This window comes from Aquarana catesbeiana, linkage group LG03, assembly GCF_042186555.1.
Source record: "Aquarana catesbeiana isolate 2022-GZ linkage group LG03, ASM4218655v1, whole genome shotgun sequence".
NCBI lineage: Eukaryota > Metazoa > Chordata > Amphibia > Anura > Ranidae > Aquarana > Aquarana catesbeiana.
This window is the reverse complement of record NC_133326.1, coordinates 691,365,876-691,385,124: the sequence shown is the minus strand read 5'-3', so window position 1 is coordinate 691,385,124 and position 19,249 is coordinate 691,365,876. Positions and strand designations below refer to the sequence as shown.

General features: G+C 42.9%; 1 protein-coding gene across 1 annotated transcript; it reads right to left on the bottom strand.

Annotated features, from left to right (window-relative positions):
* Window positions 1–6,945: 6,945 nt before the first annotated feature.
* On the bottom strand, window positions 6,946–7,899 carry LOC141134179 (olfactory receptor 10A7-like). Its single transcript, XM_073623763.1, has one exon. It carries the CDS (start codon window positions 7,897–7,899, stop codon window positions 6,946–6,948), a length of 954 nt encoding a protein of 317 aa, XP_073479864.1.
* Between the last annotated feature and the right edge of the window lie 11,350 nt (window positions 7,900–19,249).

The following is a 19,249-nucleotide window of genomic DNA, read 5'->3' as shown; positions in this document are numbered from 1 at the left end:
GTTTGTCTTGACCTTCCAACTGCCATTTTTTGCTGGACAGCTTGGTCTGTTAAAGCGGAGCTCCAGCCCACCCCACCAAAAAAATAAAAGTCAGCAGCTACAAATACTGTAGCTGCTGACTTTTAACCACTTGCCGACCATCCGCCGCAGTTGTACTGCGGCAGAATGGCACGGCTGGACGAAATTACGTTATGTAACGTCGCTTCGCCCTGTGGCCACTAGGGGGTGCGCGTGCGCCCCTTGCTCGCTCACAGAGCCGATGCGAGTTCCCGGCGGTCGCGATCGCTCAGGGCACACGGAGAACCGGGATCTGTGTGTGTAAACACACAGCTTCCGGTTCTCTGAGGGGGGAATAGACTAAATGTCTGTTCATACAGAGTATGAACAGCGATCTGTCATCTTCCCTACACAGTCCCCTCCCCTTCAGTTAGAACACACAATAGGGAACACATTAACCCCTTGATCGCCCCCTAGTGGTTAACCCCTTCACTGCCAGTCACATTTTTACAGTAATCAATGCATTTTCATAGCACTGATCGCTGTAAAAATGGCAATGGTCCCAAAAATGTGTCAAAATTGTCCGACGTGTCCACCATAATGTCGCAGTCCTGATAAAAATCACAGATCGCCGCCATTATTAGTAAAAAAAAAAAAATTAATAATAAAAATGCCATAAAACTATGCCCTATTTTGTAGACGCTATAACTTTTGCGCAAACCAATCCATATACGCTTATTGCGATTTTTTTTTTTTTTTTGCGTTTTCTTTCAAAATTGTCGCTCTTTTTTTGTTTATAGCGCAAAAAATAAAAACCGCAGAGGTGATCAAATACCACCAAAAGAAAGCTCTATTTGTGGGAAAAAAAAGGACATTAATTTTGTTTGGATGCAACATCGCACGACCGCGCACTTGTCAGTTAAAACGACGCCATGCCGAATCGCAAAAAGTGCTCTGGTCAGGAAGGGGGTAAAATCTCCAGAGGCTGAAGCGGTTAATATTAGGACACTTACTTTACCTGTCCAGGGATCCCGTGAGGTCAGCACTCCAGCCGCCATTCCATGTAAGGGAAACTGGAAGTGAAGCCTTGCGGCTTTACAGTCAGTTCCCCACTGTGTGAAGCGCGCTGCGCTTCCTGAATGGCCCGGCAGCGGTGGAAGGAGGAGGGGTGCCGAACTTCAGAGGGACCTCTCAGAGGGTCTTCCAGAAGTAGGATGGGTACCTGCGGGTCACCCCCCCCAAAAGGTGCCAAATGTGGCAGCAGAGGGGGGGAGGAAGCAAACAAGCGGAGCTTCCCCTTTTGAGTTTAAAGAAGGTGGAAAACGTCAAACTTACTGGCAGAATCACCAGGTAAAAATAATGTGGAAATAGAAAATGAATGCAGCCATCACATCTGGTAAGCTGCAATATGATATATTTTTGTTTACAGGTTTAACCACTTAAGGACCGGAAGACTTTGCCTCCTAAATCATCAGGCCATTTTTTGCAATACGGCACTGCGTTGACAATCAACATCTGATGACAGGTGACGTGACAAGTGACAATCAACATCTGATGACAGGTGACGTGACAAGTGACAATCAACATCTGATGACAGGTGACGTGACAAGTGACAATCAACATCTGATGACAGGTGACGTGACAAGTGACAATTCCCCATCTGATGACAGGTGACGTGACAACTGACAATCCACATCTGATGACAGGTGACGTGGCAAGTGACAATTCCCCATCTGGTGACAGGTGACGTGACAAGTGACAATCAACATCTGATGACAGGTGACGTGACAAGTGACAATCCACATCTGATGACAGGTGACGTGACAAGTGACAATCCACATCTGATGACAGGTGACGTGGCAAGTGACAATTCCCCATCTGGTGACAGGTGACGTGACAAGTGACAATCAACATCTGATGACAGGTGACGTGACAAGTGACAATCAACATCTGATGACAGGTGACGTGGCAAGTGACAATCCACATCTGATGACAGGTGACGTGGCAAGTGACAATTCCCCATCTGGTGACAGGTGACGTGACAAGTGACAATCAACATCTGATGACAGGTGACGTGACAAGTGACAATCCACATCTGATGACAGGTGACGTGACAAGTGACAATCCACATCTGATGACTGGTGACGTGGCAAGTGACAATTCCCCATCTGGTGACAGGTGACGTGACAAGTGACAATCCACATCTGATGACAGGTGACGTGGCAAGTGACAATTCCCCATCTGGTGACAGGTGACGTGACAAGTGACAATCAACATCTGATGACAGGTGACGTGGCAAGTGACAATTCCCCATCTGGTGACAGGTGACTTGACAAGTGACAATCGGCATCTGGTGACAGGTGACATGACAAAGGACAATTCGCATCTGGTGGCAAGTGATGTGGCAAGTGACAAGCTGCATCCGGTGACAGGTGATGGTGGCATGTGGCACACTCAGGGCTCCCACTGATTCTGCATTATGGTGAGTTGAACTATTTCATTTTATATACAATGTAATAATAGAAATAATGCGCTTCAATCATCCTGACACCATATAAACCATGGTGGCATGATGATTGAAGCACCAACACCAGCCATCGCCCCGACAAATTTCCCCACGAAAAAAACGCATTACCCCCCCCCAGGCCTTGGAATAATTTTCTTCCACGCAGCGTTCCCAGGTGCCAAAAAGGTTGAGGACCGCTGCCCTATGTGATGAAAGAAAAGTTACGTAAAAAAAATGTCACACCTTCAATCTAAATATTAATGAAAATTCCTTTCTACGCAACTTTGTACTTTGGCGTTTATGACTGATTTATCGTTTTGTATTGTGCTTGTACTTTGTACATGTGTGTACCTGTATGTGTTTTGGTTTGTACTGTGGTATATTTTTAATAAAACGATGACAAAAAAAAATAATGCGTGTCAATCATCCTGACACCACAACAACCGTGGTGGCATGATGATTGAAGCGCCAACACCAGCCATTGCCCCAACAAATTGCCAGCGAAAAAACACATTACCCCCCTCAGACCTTGGCATAATTTTCTTCCACGCAGCCGGCCCCAGGTGTCAAACAGGTTGAGGACCGCTGCCCTATGTGATGAAAAAAAAATGTACGTAAAAAAAATGTTTGTTTGGTTTTTTTTTGCAAAAAAATAAAGTTACACCTAAGCACACAAAATCCCCATATTCCCCCCCCCCCCCATTTTTTTTGAGGCCCCCCACCTCTACATATACGCATGTATGAACATAAACGCATGCGCTTGTTACATATCGCCAGGCACGCCGGACTGAGAGCAATAATTCTATCACCAGACCTTCCCCATAACACGAAACCGATACCTATAGGGGGCTTTTGAAGTGTCACCTATAGAAAATATAGGGCGCTGAAGTTTGTTGCCATTTCACAGGCACACACAAATTTAAGGTTTGACATGTTGGGTATCTGTTTACTTGGTATAACTTCATCTTTTATATTTTACCAAAAAATGTTGTCGTTTATTGAGTTTGTTTGTCGTAAGACTCACTTAAGTGTGTTTTTTTACTGAAATTTGGCGTTTCCTAGACCTTTGCTATCGTGTGACATAAAGAATTGGAACTACCAGTATTTTATTCTCTAGGGTGTCTGCTTTCCGTAAATATATACTTTTTAGGGGTTTTACATAATCTTCAGGGCTTAAATGATTTTTCAACATGTGTACAAAAAACGCAAAAAATGGCTCTGGCAGCGAAAAGGTTAAGGAGACTAAATAGAAACGCATTTTATTTCAAAATATAAATTACAAGGTTTCTTTAAGTGATTTCATATGCAGATCAAAGGTCACACCTTCACACCATCTAAATATTAATGAAATTTCCCTTCTACGCAACTTTGTACTTTGGCGTTTATGATTGATTTGTCGCTTTTGTATTGTGCTTGTACTTTGTACATGTGTGTACCTGTATGTGTTTTGGTTTGTACTGTGTATATTTTCAATAAAACGCTACTGACAAAAAAAAATGAAAGAAAGAAAAATGAAATAAAATTAAAAAATACATTGTTACAGTGTATTTGCAGACTATGTGCAAGTGTCATTTTACATAGAAGGAGCTGCATTTTTACACAGTTCCAGCCATATAATTCAAAGCAATTACTGGCTGTCATTTTGACAGCTGGTAATTACCAGTGAGAGCATCAAGTGCGTTCTAAATACTTTATTGAATTTTTTATGGACGTCCCTATATTTAAAATTCTCAAGAGTTTTTTTTATACCATAGGACAGCACATGAAATGCAAGCCTAATTGTTGGCCTCCATATAAATTCAGAAGCAAAAATGTATCAGTTTGTCATGAACTTTTTAAAAGTCATCTGATCATTTATCTAGTTTGCCCACCTCTGGATTACTGTCTTGCTTTGTGCACTGGTCCAAATCATTTGGCGGAGGGGTTATTATGGTGTGGGGTTGTTTTTCATGGGTTGGGCTTGGCCCTTAGTTCCAGTGAAGGCAACATTTAAGCATACCAAGACATTTTGGACAATTTCATGCTCCCAACTTTGTGGGAACAGTTTGGGGATGGCCCCTTCCTGTTCCAACATGACACACCAGTGCACAAAGCAAGGTCCAAGAAGACCTGGATGAGCGAGTTTGGGGTGGAGGAACTTGACTGGCCTGCACAGAGTCCTGACCTCAACCCAATAGAACACCTTTGGGATGAATTAGAGTGAAGATTGTGAGCCAGGCCTTCTCATCCAACATCAGTGCCTGACCTCACAAATGTGCTTCTGGAAGAATGGTCAAACATTCCCATAGACACACTCCTAAACCTTGTGGACAGCCTTCCCAGAAGAGTGGAAGCTGTTATAGCTGCAAAGGGAGGGCCAACTCAATATTGAACCCTACGGACTAAGACTGGGATGTCATTAAAGTTCATGTGCGTGGAAAGGCAGGCGTCCCAATACTTTTGGTAACATAGTGTATCATCTGTGTTATGCCCTGTACACGGAAAATGTGTGATAGGACCTTGTTGTCGGAAATGCCAAACGTGTGTAGGCTCCATCACACATTCTCCATCGGATTTTCCGACACACAAAGTTTGAGAGCAGGCTATAAAATTTTCCGACAACAAAATCCGTTGTCGGAAATTCCGATCGTGTGTACACAAGTCCGATGCACAAAGTGTCATGCATGCTCAGAATAAATAAAGAGATGAAAGCTATTGGCTACTGCTGTTTATAGTCCCGACGTACGTGTTTTACGTCACCGCGTTCAGAACGATCTGATTTTCCGACAACTTTGTGTGACCGTGTGTATGCGAAACAAGTTTGAGCCAACATCCGTCGGAAAAAATCCATGGATTTTGTTGTCGGAATGTCCGATCAATGTCCGACCGTGTGTACGGGGCATTACTGTATTAGTGTAGTATTAGCAATCAAACCTGCAGTCTGCAGAGCCCAGACCAGCCTAAAGCAATCACATGCTGCTCAACTGCTTACAGGAGAGCCACCATAGAACTAAATGTATCTAACTTCCCATGCAGCCTATCTAGGAAGGAGCTAGACACATTTGAGGAGTGTGGCATATTGGGTGGAGCCAGAATGTATGCATTCACTTTGGGTTTCATGGAATGCGACTCTCACCTTTTTTACACTTTCATGGTTGCATGCTTTAATACCTTTCCACCCGGCCAATAGCAGAATGAGGTCCAGGCAGTGGCTTTACCATTCTGAGGGGATGTCATATGGTATCCTCTCAGAAAGCACCGACTGATGCGCCACGGGGCTGCACAGCGGCACTATTTGTCACTGGTCCTGTCCACTGAACATGGCCAATCACTGATCAATGTACCAGCTCGCTGCTGATACCATGTGACCACTGTGACCAGGTCACATGACAGTTTAAGTAACGGATTGCTTCCTTTAATGCCATCTATTGTGTACAATTTTGTTAATAGCTGTGATGGTCAATGGGATCCCATGGTACAGACAGGGCCAGTCACAGCCCATCTGTACCATGTGATTAGCTTTGACCAATCACAGCTAATCACGACAAAACAAACAGAATGAATCAGTTTCATTCAGTAAAATGCTTGCTTATAGCAATGGCATTCACTGCTATAAGCAATCAAAATTTGTATTTAAAAAAAAATCCTGATCACTTCCCCAGAGTAGTACAAGGTTACTATGGTAATATAATATTGCTCTGGTCACAGTGTGTTAAAAAAAAAAAAATGTAAAAAAAAAAAAAAAAATGTAATGATTATTGTTTTTTTGTTTTGTTTTTTTGTACTGTCACCAGGCAGTGTCCCTGATCACCACCACACTAGTTATATGTTGATGCTGTACTGCATTAGTGACAGTATGTAACAAAAAAAAAAAATGTGAACATATTTCTTTTAATTACTTAATCTTCCAAAAAAATTGTGACAAAAAAATTACAATTTCAAAAAACCCGCCATGCCTCTTAAAAGGGGGCATTTGGGGGGTATTTGTACTGTCCTGACATTTTAGGGCCTCATGAAATGAGATAGTCCATCAGTACATCAGGATTGATCAATTTTCAGGTATATACCATAGTTTGTGGACTTCACTTTCCTATGGACTAAATATACGATACTATGGGTTATTTTCACCAAGGAAATGTAGCAGAATACATTTTGGGCTAAATTTATGAGGAACAATTCTTTATTTACAAAATGTTTTAAAAGAGACAAAGAAAAACACGTTTTTAGTCTTTTTTCATTTATTTACCAAACAATAAAAAAACCCAATGGTAATTAAATACCACCAAGAGAAAGCACTAGTATAATCAAAATAATAAAAATGTAGTTTGGGTACAGTGTTGCATGACCGCACAATTGTCATTCAAAGTGTGACAGCGCTGAAAGCTGAAAATTGGCCTGGGCAGGAAGGGGGTAAAAGTGCCCTGTATTGAAATGATTAAACTTGGCCTGGGGAGCAAGTGGAATTACTGTATGCCTCCATTTATGTCATATGTTGTCTTACATATTGAGTTCCTAAGAGCTACTAGAATTTCCCGATTCCTTAAACTGTATATGATTGGGTTAAAAAATGGGGTCACTATTACATATAGTAAAGATAGAACTTTGCTGACACTTGGAGAATGACCTGTTGATGGAAAAAGGTACACAATAATTAGAGTCCCATAATACATACATACAACAGCCAGGTGGGAACTGCAAGTGGAGAAGGCCTTCTGCCGCATGTTGTGTGATGATATCCTCAAGATGGCAAAGGATATGAAGACATAGGTAACGACAATGAAAATAAATGGCAAGACAATGACAGGAACTGAAAATATGAAGGCCTGAGCTTTTACTGTGGTCGTGTCCGAACAAGAAAGCTGTAATATGGGTGACAAATCACAGAAGAAGTGGTCTATTACATTGGGTCCACAGAACTGCAAGTTATAAACCAGAATGGTGATAAGCAAAGTTACCAGAAGGCCAGTTAACCACGGCCATAATGCCAAGTTGAATTGAAGCTTGAAGTCCATGATGGAGATGTATCTCAGTGGGTTACAAATGGCCAAGTATCGGTCAAAAGACATTACAGTGAGAAGAAAACATTCAGAATTCGTCGAAGCTGAGAAGATGTAAAACTGAGTCAAACAAGCAGAAAAAGACATTGAGTCACCATTTTTCATGATGACTGAAAGCATTTTGGGCACAATGTTGGTGGTGGAAATGACTTCAGAAGAAGACAGAAGGCTGAGGAAGAAATACATAGGAGTGTGCAGTCGGCTATTAACGGACACCAATACTACAATCACAAAATTCCCTGTTATTGTCACAGTGTAGATCAGAAGGAAGATAATGAAGAGGAAAACCTTCAGATGATAAGTGTTCTGAAAACCTAGAAGCAGAATTTCTGCAATTCTTGTCTGGTTTTGACCATACATATTACTAGAGAGATAGTTTCACAGGTCCTGTAACAGAAAGCAGTTATTGCAGACTGATGAATCTAATGCTCATAGTGTATATACGTACTTGGTTCTGTCGCAGCCTCCCTCTAAAAGTTCTGGACTTTGGAAAAGGGCATGGCAACTGTCATTCTGGTAAAGGTTCCCATTTCTTTGCTGCTTGATTGCTCTGCTGATGATTTAGTGAACTATTCTAGATAATTTAATAGTGGAGCACTTAAGTTAAGTATCTAAAACCTTTGGTGCCAAACCTGCTGCCTAGGGGATGCATACGGCCCTTTGGGACTTATTCTGTGTCCCTAAGGGCTCTGTTTTTCTCAGCTAGGTTCTCAGGCCAAATAAGGACATATATCCTTATGCCCCATACACACGGTCAGATTTTCCGACGGAAAATGTGTGATAGGACCTTGTTGTCGGAAATTCCGACCGTGTGTAGGCTCCATCACACATTTTCCATCGGATTTTCCGACACACAAAGTTTTACAGCAGGATATAAAATTTTTCGACAACAAAATCAGTTGTCGGAAATTCCGATCTTGTGTACACAAATCCGACTGACAAAGTGCCACGCATGCTCAGAATAAATAAAGAGATGAAAGCTATTGGCCACTGCCCCGTTTATAGTCCCGACGTACATGTTTTACGTCACCGCATTCAGAATGATCGGATTTTCCGACAACTTTGTGTGACCGTGTGTATGCAAGACAAGTTTGAGCCAACATCCGTCGGAAAAAATACTAGGATTTTGTTGTCGGAATGTCCGAACAAAGTCCGACCGTGTGTACAGGGCATAACAGTGATATTAAAGTCAATTTATTTTCCCAAATCAGGTAAAATCAACATAACTCACATGCATTTGATTTGTTTTTAATTACCACTATGAGCTTTTTAACTTTAGCTTTTGAGCTTCTTTTTAAAGTCCCCTGGCTCCACCACTGTATTCCCATTCTCTCTGGATTCCAGTGTGAGGCTCCACAACATATGTGCTCCTGCTCTGTACTAAAATTCTAGATGCGGCCATTCAGAGCTCCTGTCACAGTCAGTGGTAGGGCTCAGAGACCAGTAGCTATAACAGTAAAGAGGCCAACTGACCAGCTGGACAAGATTGTCACCCTGGTGGATGACGCGGGCTCTCACAAACCGCAGGGTCCAATCGCTAACCAGCATTCGCCAGAGCTCCTGATGGTGGGGTAGGGTTTTGATGCATGTTAGTACCAGATCACGGTCCTCAGGATCACCCCACCAGGAGGTGAGCAAACCAGTAGCAGATATTGCAGGTAGGGATCAAGCAGTCAGTAAATAAGTCAATGATTGGTAACAAGTGGTTGCAGGTAGGGATCAAGTGGAAGCGTAGTCCATGAACAAGCCAAAGTCAGTAATGAGTATTAGTGAACATCTTGACAGCAGCTAAGGAGACAAGAGGAAAACATCGTCTGGAGAAAGCACAATAATCTGGCAAACAGGAAGTGCAAAGGTGTGGCTTAAATAGGAAGTTATTGGGAGGAGCAAGGAGTTCATGGTTCACCAAAAACAAACAAAATTATGCAGGATGGTCCAATGGATCAGTCAGAGTGCTGTCCAGTATCTCAGGTGGCTCAGCACGAAGAGCTGTTGCCGGATGCAGCAGAGGTTGTGGTTTCAGATCCTGGTCCTGACAGTTTCTCATATATATGCACAGATGACAGACCTCAACCCAATAGATCCTGGTCCTGACAGCTCCTCATACACAATCAGCATGAGTAGGACACTGCCAATTACCACTGTGGAGGGGAGGTATCGCTTTTTCGCAATGTCCCTCTCATTCTGGACTTAATATGATCTGGCGGCCAGTGGGCAAAGATACAATGGGAATATAGTGGCATGGTCAGAGGACAATTTAAAAAAGCAAGCTATGAAGATGAAAGTTGAAAAAAAAAATACAAAGCATACAAAGCATGTGAATTGTGTTTTTTTTTTTTTTTTTATTTCTACCCGATTTTAGAAAAAAAAGACCTAAATACCGCTTTAAGATTTGATACTAATAGTTAGTTATTTGGTTCACTTCTTTCATACCTTCTTCCTTTTTTCTGTGATGCCCCTCACTTTCCTCTTTTTATGTTTTTTTTTCTCTGATCCTTTTATAATGAATCTTGCTGAAAGAAATATCAAATGTGGCATAAGTAATTTTTTAGGGGGTTGTAGGAAGCACAAATGTGAAAGTGTTTATATGTAAAGGGCCTGTACCAGCAGTGATCTATGGAAGTCCCCTGTGATGTATCTACAACCCATAACTGTCTCCTGAAGCAGTTCCCCAGTCTTCAACAACTTCTATGTCATTTCTGCAGTTTTTGGTCATCTCCTGTTGCACATTTGCAGTCTCTGACAGCTTTCTATATCAATACATTCACAAAATATAATGTATGGGCCTTTGGTGATATCCGAGGCTACACTTAGGAGTTGATTTACTTAAGGCAAATAGACTGTGCATAGTTGCCAACATTGTAAAAAAAATTATAGGAGCACTTTTTTTGTCTGTGGGCGGAGTCTTATTATAATTAGGGGGTGGGGCATGTGTTTTAAGGTGTGGTGTAGAGGGGGAAGAAAAATGCAGTGCGGTTTCAACGGAATAGTGGGGGTGGATTAAAGGGGTGTGGCTAAAAGGGGGTGTGGCCCGAGTCTGAAAAGAATGAGGGATGGAGGGAGATAGAAAGAAATAGGGAGGGAGGGAAGGAGAGAGAAGGAAGGAAAGAAAGAGGGATGAAGGGACAGCAGGTCCAGATCCTACACCACAATAGAAATATGTGTATTCCATAAAGTTTAACAATCAGCAGATAAAGATACTCCAAACACCTGGTGTTAGCGCTTCAATTATCCCAGGACCATGGTTGTTAGGGTGTGTGGATGATTGAAGCGCATTATTATTATTATTATTATTATTATTATTTCATTGTAATATAAAATGAAATATTCTACATTATGGTGAGTTGAACTCAGTGTCCCCAGTACAGTACCTCTTACATCAGGTGTCCCCAGCGGAGTGCCTCTTACATCAGGTGTCCCCAGCAGAGTGCCGCTTATATCAGGTGTCCCCAGCAGAGTGCCTCTTAAATCAGGTGTCCCCAGCAGAGTGCCTCTTACATCAGGTGTCCCCAGCGGAGTGTCTCTTACATTAGGTGTCCCCAGCGGTCAGTGTCCCCAGCGGAGTGCCTCTTACATCAGGTGTCCCCAGCTGAGTGCCTCTTAATTCAATGCCCCCAGCGCAGTGCCTCTTACATCAGGGGAGTGCCTCTTAAATCAGTGCTCCCAGTGGAGTGCCTCTTAAATCAGTGCCCCCGGCGGAGTGTTGGCTGCAGACGGAGTGTTGGCTGCAGTCTAGCTACATCCCCTCTCGTTCCTCGTGTTCAGTGGAGAGGGGAGGGGCCGATCCGTACAGCTAACACCGGCTGGAGAATTGTGTAGAGAGAAGCCGATTCATTGGCTGCACGGATCGGCCCCTCCCCTCTCCACTGAACACGAGGAACGAGAGGAGATGTAGCTGAACACAAGGGGAAAGCTCTCGTGGCACCGCCGGCAGCCATTTTGTTGGAGCCAGGAGCCAGAACTGCTGCAGAGCCAAACATTCCCTTTCCATGGACAAAAGGCAAAATCCCGAATCGGGACGGCCTCCAATCGGGACTAAGGTCCCAAAATCGGGATTGTCCCGGGAAAATCGGGACTGTTAGCAACTATGGACTGTGAACTTTGCAAAGTGCAGTTGAACTCTACAAGGACAGTTACTCTAGAGCTTAGTAAATGAGGTAAAACGTCACTTTGCAAAGAATACCCAATCACGTGCAAGGAAAATGAAAAAAATGGCTTTTTTGCTTGCACATGATTGAATGATGGAAACCAGCTGAGCTTCTGCTCATTTACCAAGCTCTGGAGCAACTGCTCTTACAGACTGCAACTGCACTTTGCTGTCCACAAGGTGTTGCAAAGTGCACAGTCTATTTGCCTTTAGTAAATCAACCACTTAAAGTCCTGTATATTAGAAAGCTCACTATCACTGGTACCTTCCCAAAACATTAGAAGCAATGTCAAAGTAGTTTTTTTTTTCTATAGGGTTTTAGATCCCCTTCTTTTGGAGGGTAGGGGACATTAGTAAAGCGACCTCTCCATATTTTAGATGAGCTGGAAATGAGGGTTTCCCTGTTGCAAACAATAGGGAGTGTGCAGACTCTCACTGACAGTGACATTGGAGATTGGCTAACTTACTAAAGTGCCATACCATCCTTTTACTGGGCCCAGTGTGGCTCTGTCTGTGCAAAGTCCTGAGTTGCTGTAACAACAGCATATGTAAGCAAGGCTTAAAGCTTATCTCATATACACTATATTACCAAAAATATTGGGACACCTGCCGTTACACGCACATGCACCTTAATGGCATCCCAGTCTTAGTCCGTAGGGTTCAATATTGAGGTGGCCCACCCTTTGTAGATATAACAGCTTCAACTCTTCTGGGAAAGCTGTCCACAAGTTTTTGGAGTGTGTCTATGGGAATGTTTGACCATTCTTCCAGAAGCGCATTTGTGAGGTCAGGCACTGATGTTGGACTGGCTCACAGTCTCCTTCTTTAATTCCTCCCAAAGGTGATCAGTTGGGTTGAGGTCAGGACTCTGTGCAGGCCAGTCAAGTTCCTCCACCACAAACTCGCTCATCCATGTCTTTATGGACCTTGCTTTGTGCACTGGTCCAAATCATTTGGTGGATGGGGGGATTATGGTGTGGGGTTGTTTTACAGGGGTTGAGCTCGGCCCCTTAGTTCCAGTGAAGGGAGCTCTTAAGACGTCAGCATACCAAGACATTTTGGACAATTTCATGCTCCCAACTTTGTGAGAACAGTTTGGGGATGGCCCCTTCTTGTTCCAACATGATTGTGCGCCAGAGCACAAAGCAAGGTCCAAGAAGACATGGATGAGCGAGTTTGGGGTGGAGGAACTTGACTGGCCTTCACTCAATCCAATCTCAATCCAATAGAACACCTTTGGGATTAATTAGAGCAGTGATTGCGAGCCAGGCCTTCTCGTCCATCATCAGTGCCTAACCTCACAAATGCGCTTCTGGAAGAATGGTCAAACATTCCCATAGACACACTCCTAAACCTTGTGGACAGCCTTCCCAGAAGAGTTGAAGCTGTTATAGCTGTAAAGGGTGGGACAACTCAATATTGAACCCTACGGACTAATGCCCCGTACACACGGTCGGACATTCCGACAACAAAATCCATGGATTTTTTCCGACGGATGTTGGTTCAAACTTGTCTTGCATACACACGGTCACACAAAGTTGTCGGAAAATCCGATCGTTCTGAACGGGGTGACGTAAAACACGTACGTCGGGACTATAAACGGGGCAGTAGCCAATAGCTTTCGTCTCTTTATTTATTCTGAGCATGCGTGGCACTTTGTCCATCGTATTTGTGTACACAAGATCGGAATTTCCGACAACGGATTTTCTTGTCGGAAAATTTTATAGCAAGCTCTCAAACTTTGTGTGTCGGAAATTCCGATGGAAAATGTGTGATGGAGCCCACACACGGTCGGAATTTCCGACAACAAGGTCCTATCACACATTTTCCGTTGGAAAATCTGACCGTGTGTACGGGGCATAAGACTGGGATGCCATTAAAGTTCATGTGCATGTAAAGGCAGGTGTCCCAATACTTTTGGTAATATAGTGTAGTTACAATCTATTGACAGAGCAGTGCATGTAAAACCAAACTGGCTTCTCAACCACAATTTAAAAAAAAATGCATCAAACATTACATTTTATTAATATTAAAAATGCAGAAGCAAATACAGATTTCTATATGCAATGGCTGTATTAGGAAGGATGTTTCTCCCTGGCAGCCTGGAGAGTAAAAATGAGATGAGTCCGTCCATGTGAAGGGGATCCTAAGGAGATCCTATGGGAGCTAGTTCACCGAGGGGACAGGACCAGAGGAAGAGCAAATATAGTGTACCCTATCCTTATGTGGGATAATTCACTGGATACTATAGTGCTGGCTTTTTGGCTGCACTTCATATACTGTCAGGAAGGTTGTCTTAAAAAAACAATGTTTTTTACTTTCTGCTATAAAACATATCCAATAAAAAAAATGTAAAGAAAAATCAAATTTCTTCATTGGTGTAGGCCAATATGTATTCTGCTACATATTTTTGTTAAAAAAAATCCCAATAAGCGTATATTTATTGGTTTGCGCAAAAGTTATTGCCTCTACAAATTATGAGAGATTTTTATGGAATTTTAATTGTTTTTACTAGTAATGGCAGCGATCAGCAATTTTTAGCAGGACTGCGACACTGCAGTGGACAAATCTGACACTAAGTGACACTTTTTGGGGTCCAGTGACACCAATACAGTAATCAGTGCTAAAAAATATGCACTGATCTAATGACACTGGCAGGGAAGGGGTTAACATCAGGGGCGATAAAAGTGTGTTAAGTGTGTTCCCTGGGGTTATTTTCTAACTGTGGGGGAGGTGCTTACCTGAAGAAAGACAAAGATCTTGTGTTCCTGCTCAGTAGAAATACAAGATCTCTGTCTTTCTTACTAGCAGATCGCCGTTCTGCCTCTCCACGAAGGATCGCCGGGTTACCGCCGGACCCACTGATTGGCTCCCGCTGTGTCCATTCACATCGGGATCGCGTCTCCGGCATGGATAGTGTAGGACCCACTAATCATGGGGTACTTTGTCGCAGTAAGTGGGCTTAGCACCATATAGCAATATGGTGTGACCAAATCCCCATATTTTTTGATAATGTTTTTTGAAAATGTCTAGGTGTTTTAAATAAGCCTTGCTGGAGGTAAATTTCTTATAATATTTGTAATATTTTGTTCCGGCATCGCACGCACCCGAGACCCCGAATAAGGAATCACATACAGGTATGTGATTTTGCGCTCAAGGGCCGCTCTGCCGCAGTATATGTACCTGGGGCGGTCCTTAAGTGGTTTCTGAATGTTCCTCAGCTTCAGGGGCCTCCTATTTTTTTACTAGGAACAGAACACTTTTCATTCAGAGACAGCTTTCTGAAAACACGGACAGCTTCTAGATTTTTTTGTCAAAGCTTAACTGAACAAGCTGAAGTTAGAAGCTGATTGGCTACCATGCAGAGCTGCAGCAGATTTTTCGCTCTTCGACTTTAGTAAATCAATCCCACTGTTCCCTGAAACCAGGGACATCTGGTCACCCTATTGTTGGAGATCACAATTTAAAACTTTGGCCAAAAAACTTGTGTTGCCATCCCGCACCTTTAGCTACACCATTAGAGTATGTCTGTGGAAATTTGTGCAAATTCAATTACTGTAAAAAAAAAAAAAAAAAATTTAAAAGAGTATCTTGGCTACAGTCAAGCATGGTGGTGGGAGTGTCATGGTCTGGGGCTGAATGAGTGCTGCCGGCACTGGGGAGCTACAGTTCATTGAGGGAACCATTAATGCCAACATGTACTGTGACATACTGAAGCAGAGCATGATCCCCTCCCTTTGGAGATTGGGCCGCAGGGCAGTATTCCAAGACGACCACTGCCTTGCTAAAGAAGCTGAGGGTAAAGGTGATGGACTGGCCAAGTATGTCTCCAGACCTAAACCCTATTGAGCATCTGTGGGGGATCCTCAAACAGAAGGTGGAGGAGAGCAAGGTCTCTAACACCCACCAGCTCCGTGATGTCATCATGGAGGAGTGGAAGAGGACTCCAGTGGCAACCTGTGAAGCTCTGGTGAACTCCATGCCCAAGAGGGTTAAGGCAGAAAATAATGGTGGCCACACAAAATATGGACACTTTGGGCCCAATTTGGACATTTTCACTTAGGGATGTATTCACTTTTGTTGCCAGCGGTTTAGACATTAATGGCTGTGTGTTGAGTTATTTTGAGGGGACAGCAAATTTACACTGTTATACAAGCTGTACACTCACTACTTTACATTGTAGAAAAGTGTCATTTCTTCAGTGTTGTCACATGAAAAGATATAATAAAATATTTACAAAAATGTGAGATACTGTACCTGCTGGAAGCCTATTCTTTAAAGCAGTGGTCTTCAAACTGCGGCCCGAGGGCTGGATGTGGCCCTTTGCTTGCTTTTATCTGGCCCTTGGGCTCTTATTTCATTTACTGTCATCAATGAAGGGCACAATTCCTCCCATGATGGGGCACAATTCCTACCAACGACATCAATAATGTAGTACAGTTCTCCCAATGACACCAACAATGGGGCCCAGTGACACCAATGAAGGGGCACAATTCCTTCATATCACAACAATGATGGGACATTTTGTACTCCCGATGGCCAAAGTCCAGCCCCGCCTAAAGGCTGAAGGACAGTAGACTGGCCCTTTGTTAAGAAAGTTTGGAGACCCCTGCTTTAAAGGAGGATGGTAGACCTGTCCATTCTTACAGATTATGGACTCACAGGGCTACCTTGAACAGCGACAAAGGTTATGCATTGAATGATGGGTTCAGGTGGACATTTTTTCCATAAATTTGGAGTTTCCCTGAACCATGAAATTGTGAGATCCACTTCAAACCCAAGGAGATTCCTCACCCAAACCTCACCCCTATGCCAGATCAATTTCAGCGACATACATTGCTTTCTTTAAAAATATGTTTGAAAAATTAACAAAAAAATTATGAATTGTTGTCTTTTATATGGAGTTCAGCTTTAACAACATGCTAAAGTGTCCTCTCAGGCTATATTACTGAATGGAAGGGAAACTCTTGCAGATTATTGACTTATGCCCTATTATATCATTTAATCCTGTATGCAAATAATAATAAAAACGATTAAGATAAAAATGAAATCATGACTATACCATTAACAGATGTTCCAAAGCATCTCTTTGACAATACTGGCTGTGCGGGCAAAGTGCATTTCTTATCTGCAGACTTCAGTAACATTGCTAAAAGAATCGAATGCCAGAGTTATTTATAGTATGTATAGAGTGATTAGAGCAATTCCCAAAAGAAAAAAATAATGTGAATCAAATTCCTTGTGGGAATAATAAATTGCAAGTACTAAGAAATAGATATAATTTGTTCTTAAGATATTACATCATAAACGGTGAGTAGAACAGTCATTTGAAGCTAAACTCCAATATGTAGGTAAATACACAAACGCAATATACACAGAGGTGCATCTCATAAAATTAGAATATTATCAAAAAGTTAATTTTACTTCAGTAATTCAATTCAAAAAGTGAAACTCATATATTTTATATAGTGATATAATTCAAGCATTTCTTTCTTTTAATTGTGATGATTATGGTTTATAGCTAGTGGAAACCACAAATTCAGTATCTCAGAAAATTAGAATATTAAATAAGACCGATTAAAAAAAAAAAAAAAGGATTTTTAATACAGAAATGTTGTCTTACTGAAAAGTATGTCTATGTCCAGTATAGTATGCACTCAATACTTGGTCGGGGCTCGTTTTGCATGAATTACTGCATCAGTGTGGCATGGCATGGAGGCGATCGGCCATTCGAATTTCAAAATTTCTGATTTTCAAAAGAAAATTTGTTCCGAATTCGACCCGTGTGTGGCCTGCATTTGGAGAGGTGCACTCCCTCCAGGCATACATGCCCTTAAATTATACATTCTTATATGTCAACCTCAGTGGCTGCTGGTGCTCTATTTTTTTTGAGGCGGGGGCAGCCAACAAACCGCCCGACCCCCCCCCCCCCCCCCACACACACACACACCATTTCGTTTGGCCAGTCAATCAGTCAATCGGTCGGTCAAAGCCCCCACACACACCCCCCAGTCGCTCCCCTGTCCATCCGTCTGCCCATCAGCGCCAGCACTTACCCCATTCAGGCCGCTGGCAGCTTTGGCGGCTTCCCCTGCATCTCCTTCTTGGCACCTCCCCCCACCCCCATTCCTGGCCAATACGATCGCTTCTCCTCTCAGCCATTCGGGTCTCAAGACCCGCTGCCTGATTGACTGGGAGGAGAAGCAGGAAGACAATAGTGAATATTAATTCGCTATTTTCACACAACTAAGTGGGCTCAGGGCGCAGTGCTCTGCCCCCCAAGCCCACCCTTTTCTGAAGCCATTTAGAGCCGCGGTCTCTAATCACGTGCTTCAGAAAAAGAAAAAAACCCATTGCAATCCATGTGTTCGGCACCCTGCATGTAGATTAGGGGGCCAGATGCATGGAGGATTAGGCGGAAGTGCCCCTGCCCCCCCTAGATGAGCGACCACCACTGGTCGACCTACTATAGAGGCTCTAGAAATTTAGAGTTAGGACCACAGTATATATAGAGGTCCCTTGGCATGGGCACTTACGCATATATTTGCAAATATATAAATCCTGTATAATAATAAAAATATGTGCAAACAAAACCCGCAGTTTTTAACGTAAACTGTTAAGGCTGATTTGGTTGTTTTGCAGGCTGGCTGCTAAGTGTGTCGGGAAAATCTTTTGTTTGTTTTCTAATGTGTATTGGCCTTCCATGTGCATCTTGCTGCAAAGGCCAGTTATAGGTTGGGGCGGTTGCCACTTTTTTGTTCAGTTGGATGAATTGGGTGTAGGGACACACTGGATGCCTTCGCTCCCATTGTGCTCTTGCTGGCAGTCACATGCATCCCTGTGCCTTTAAGGAGAGGTGGACTCCCTCCAGGCATACCTACCCTCAATCTATCCATTCTTATATGTGCCCCTACCATGGAGGCTCTGGAAATTTGGAGTTAGGACCGCAATATATACAGAGGTCCCTTGGTGTGGGCACTGCGGCTTACGCATATATTCGCAAATGTGTGCAAACAAAACCTTCTGTTTTTAATGTAAACAGTCAGACAGGGCCAATTTGGTTGTTTTGCAGGCTGGCTGGTAAGTGTGCCAAGAAATCTTTTGTTTGTTTGTGTTGTGTATTGCCCTTTCATGCGCACCTTGCTGCACAGACCAGTTATAGGTTGGGGTGGTTGCCATTTTTTTTGGACAGTTGTATAAAACATGACTACCTGGGTTATGCACCATCTATAAATGAGTGGACATTGGCAGAAAAAACAGACAGGAAGTCCCTCATATAACCTGTCACATACCTGGCCTGATGCCGATTTGACGACCAGCTGGTCTGAGTATTTCAAAAACTGCTGATCTACTGGGGTTTTCACACACAGCCATCTCTAGGTTTTACAGAGAATGGTATGAAAAGGAGAAAATATCCAGTGAGCGGTAGTTGCGTGGAGGAAAATACCTTGTTGATGTCAGAGGAGAATGTTCAGACCGGTTCGAGATGATAGAAAGGTAACAGTAACTCAAATAACTACTCGATACAACCAAGGTATACAGAATGCTATCTATGAATGTTTA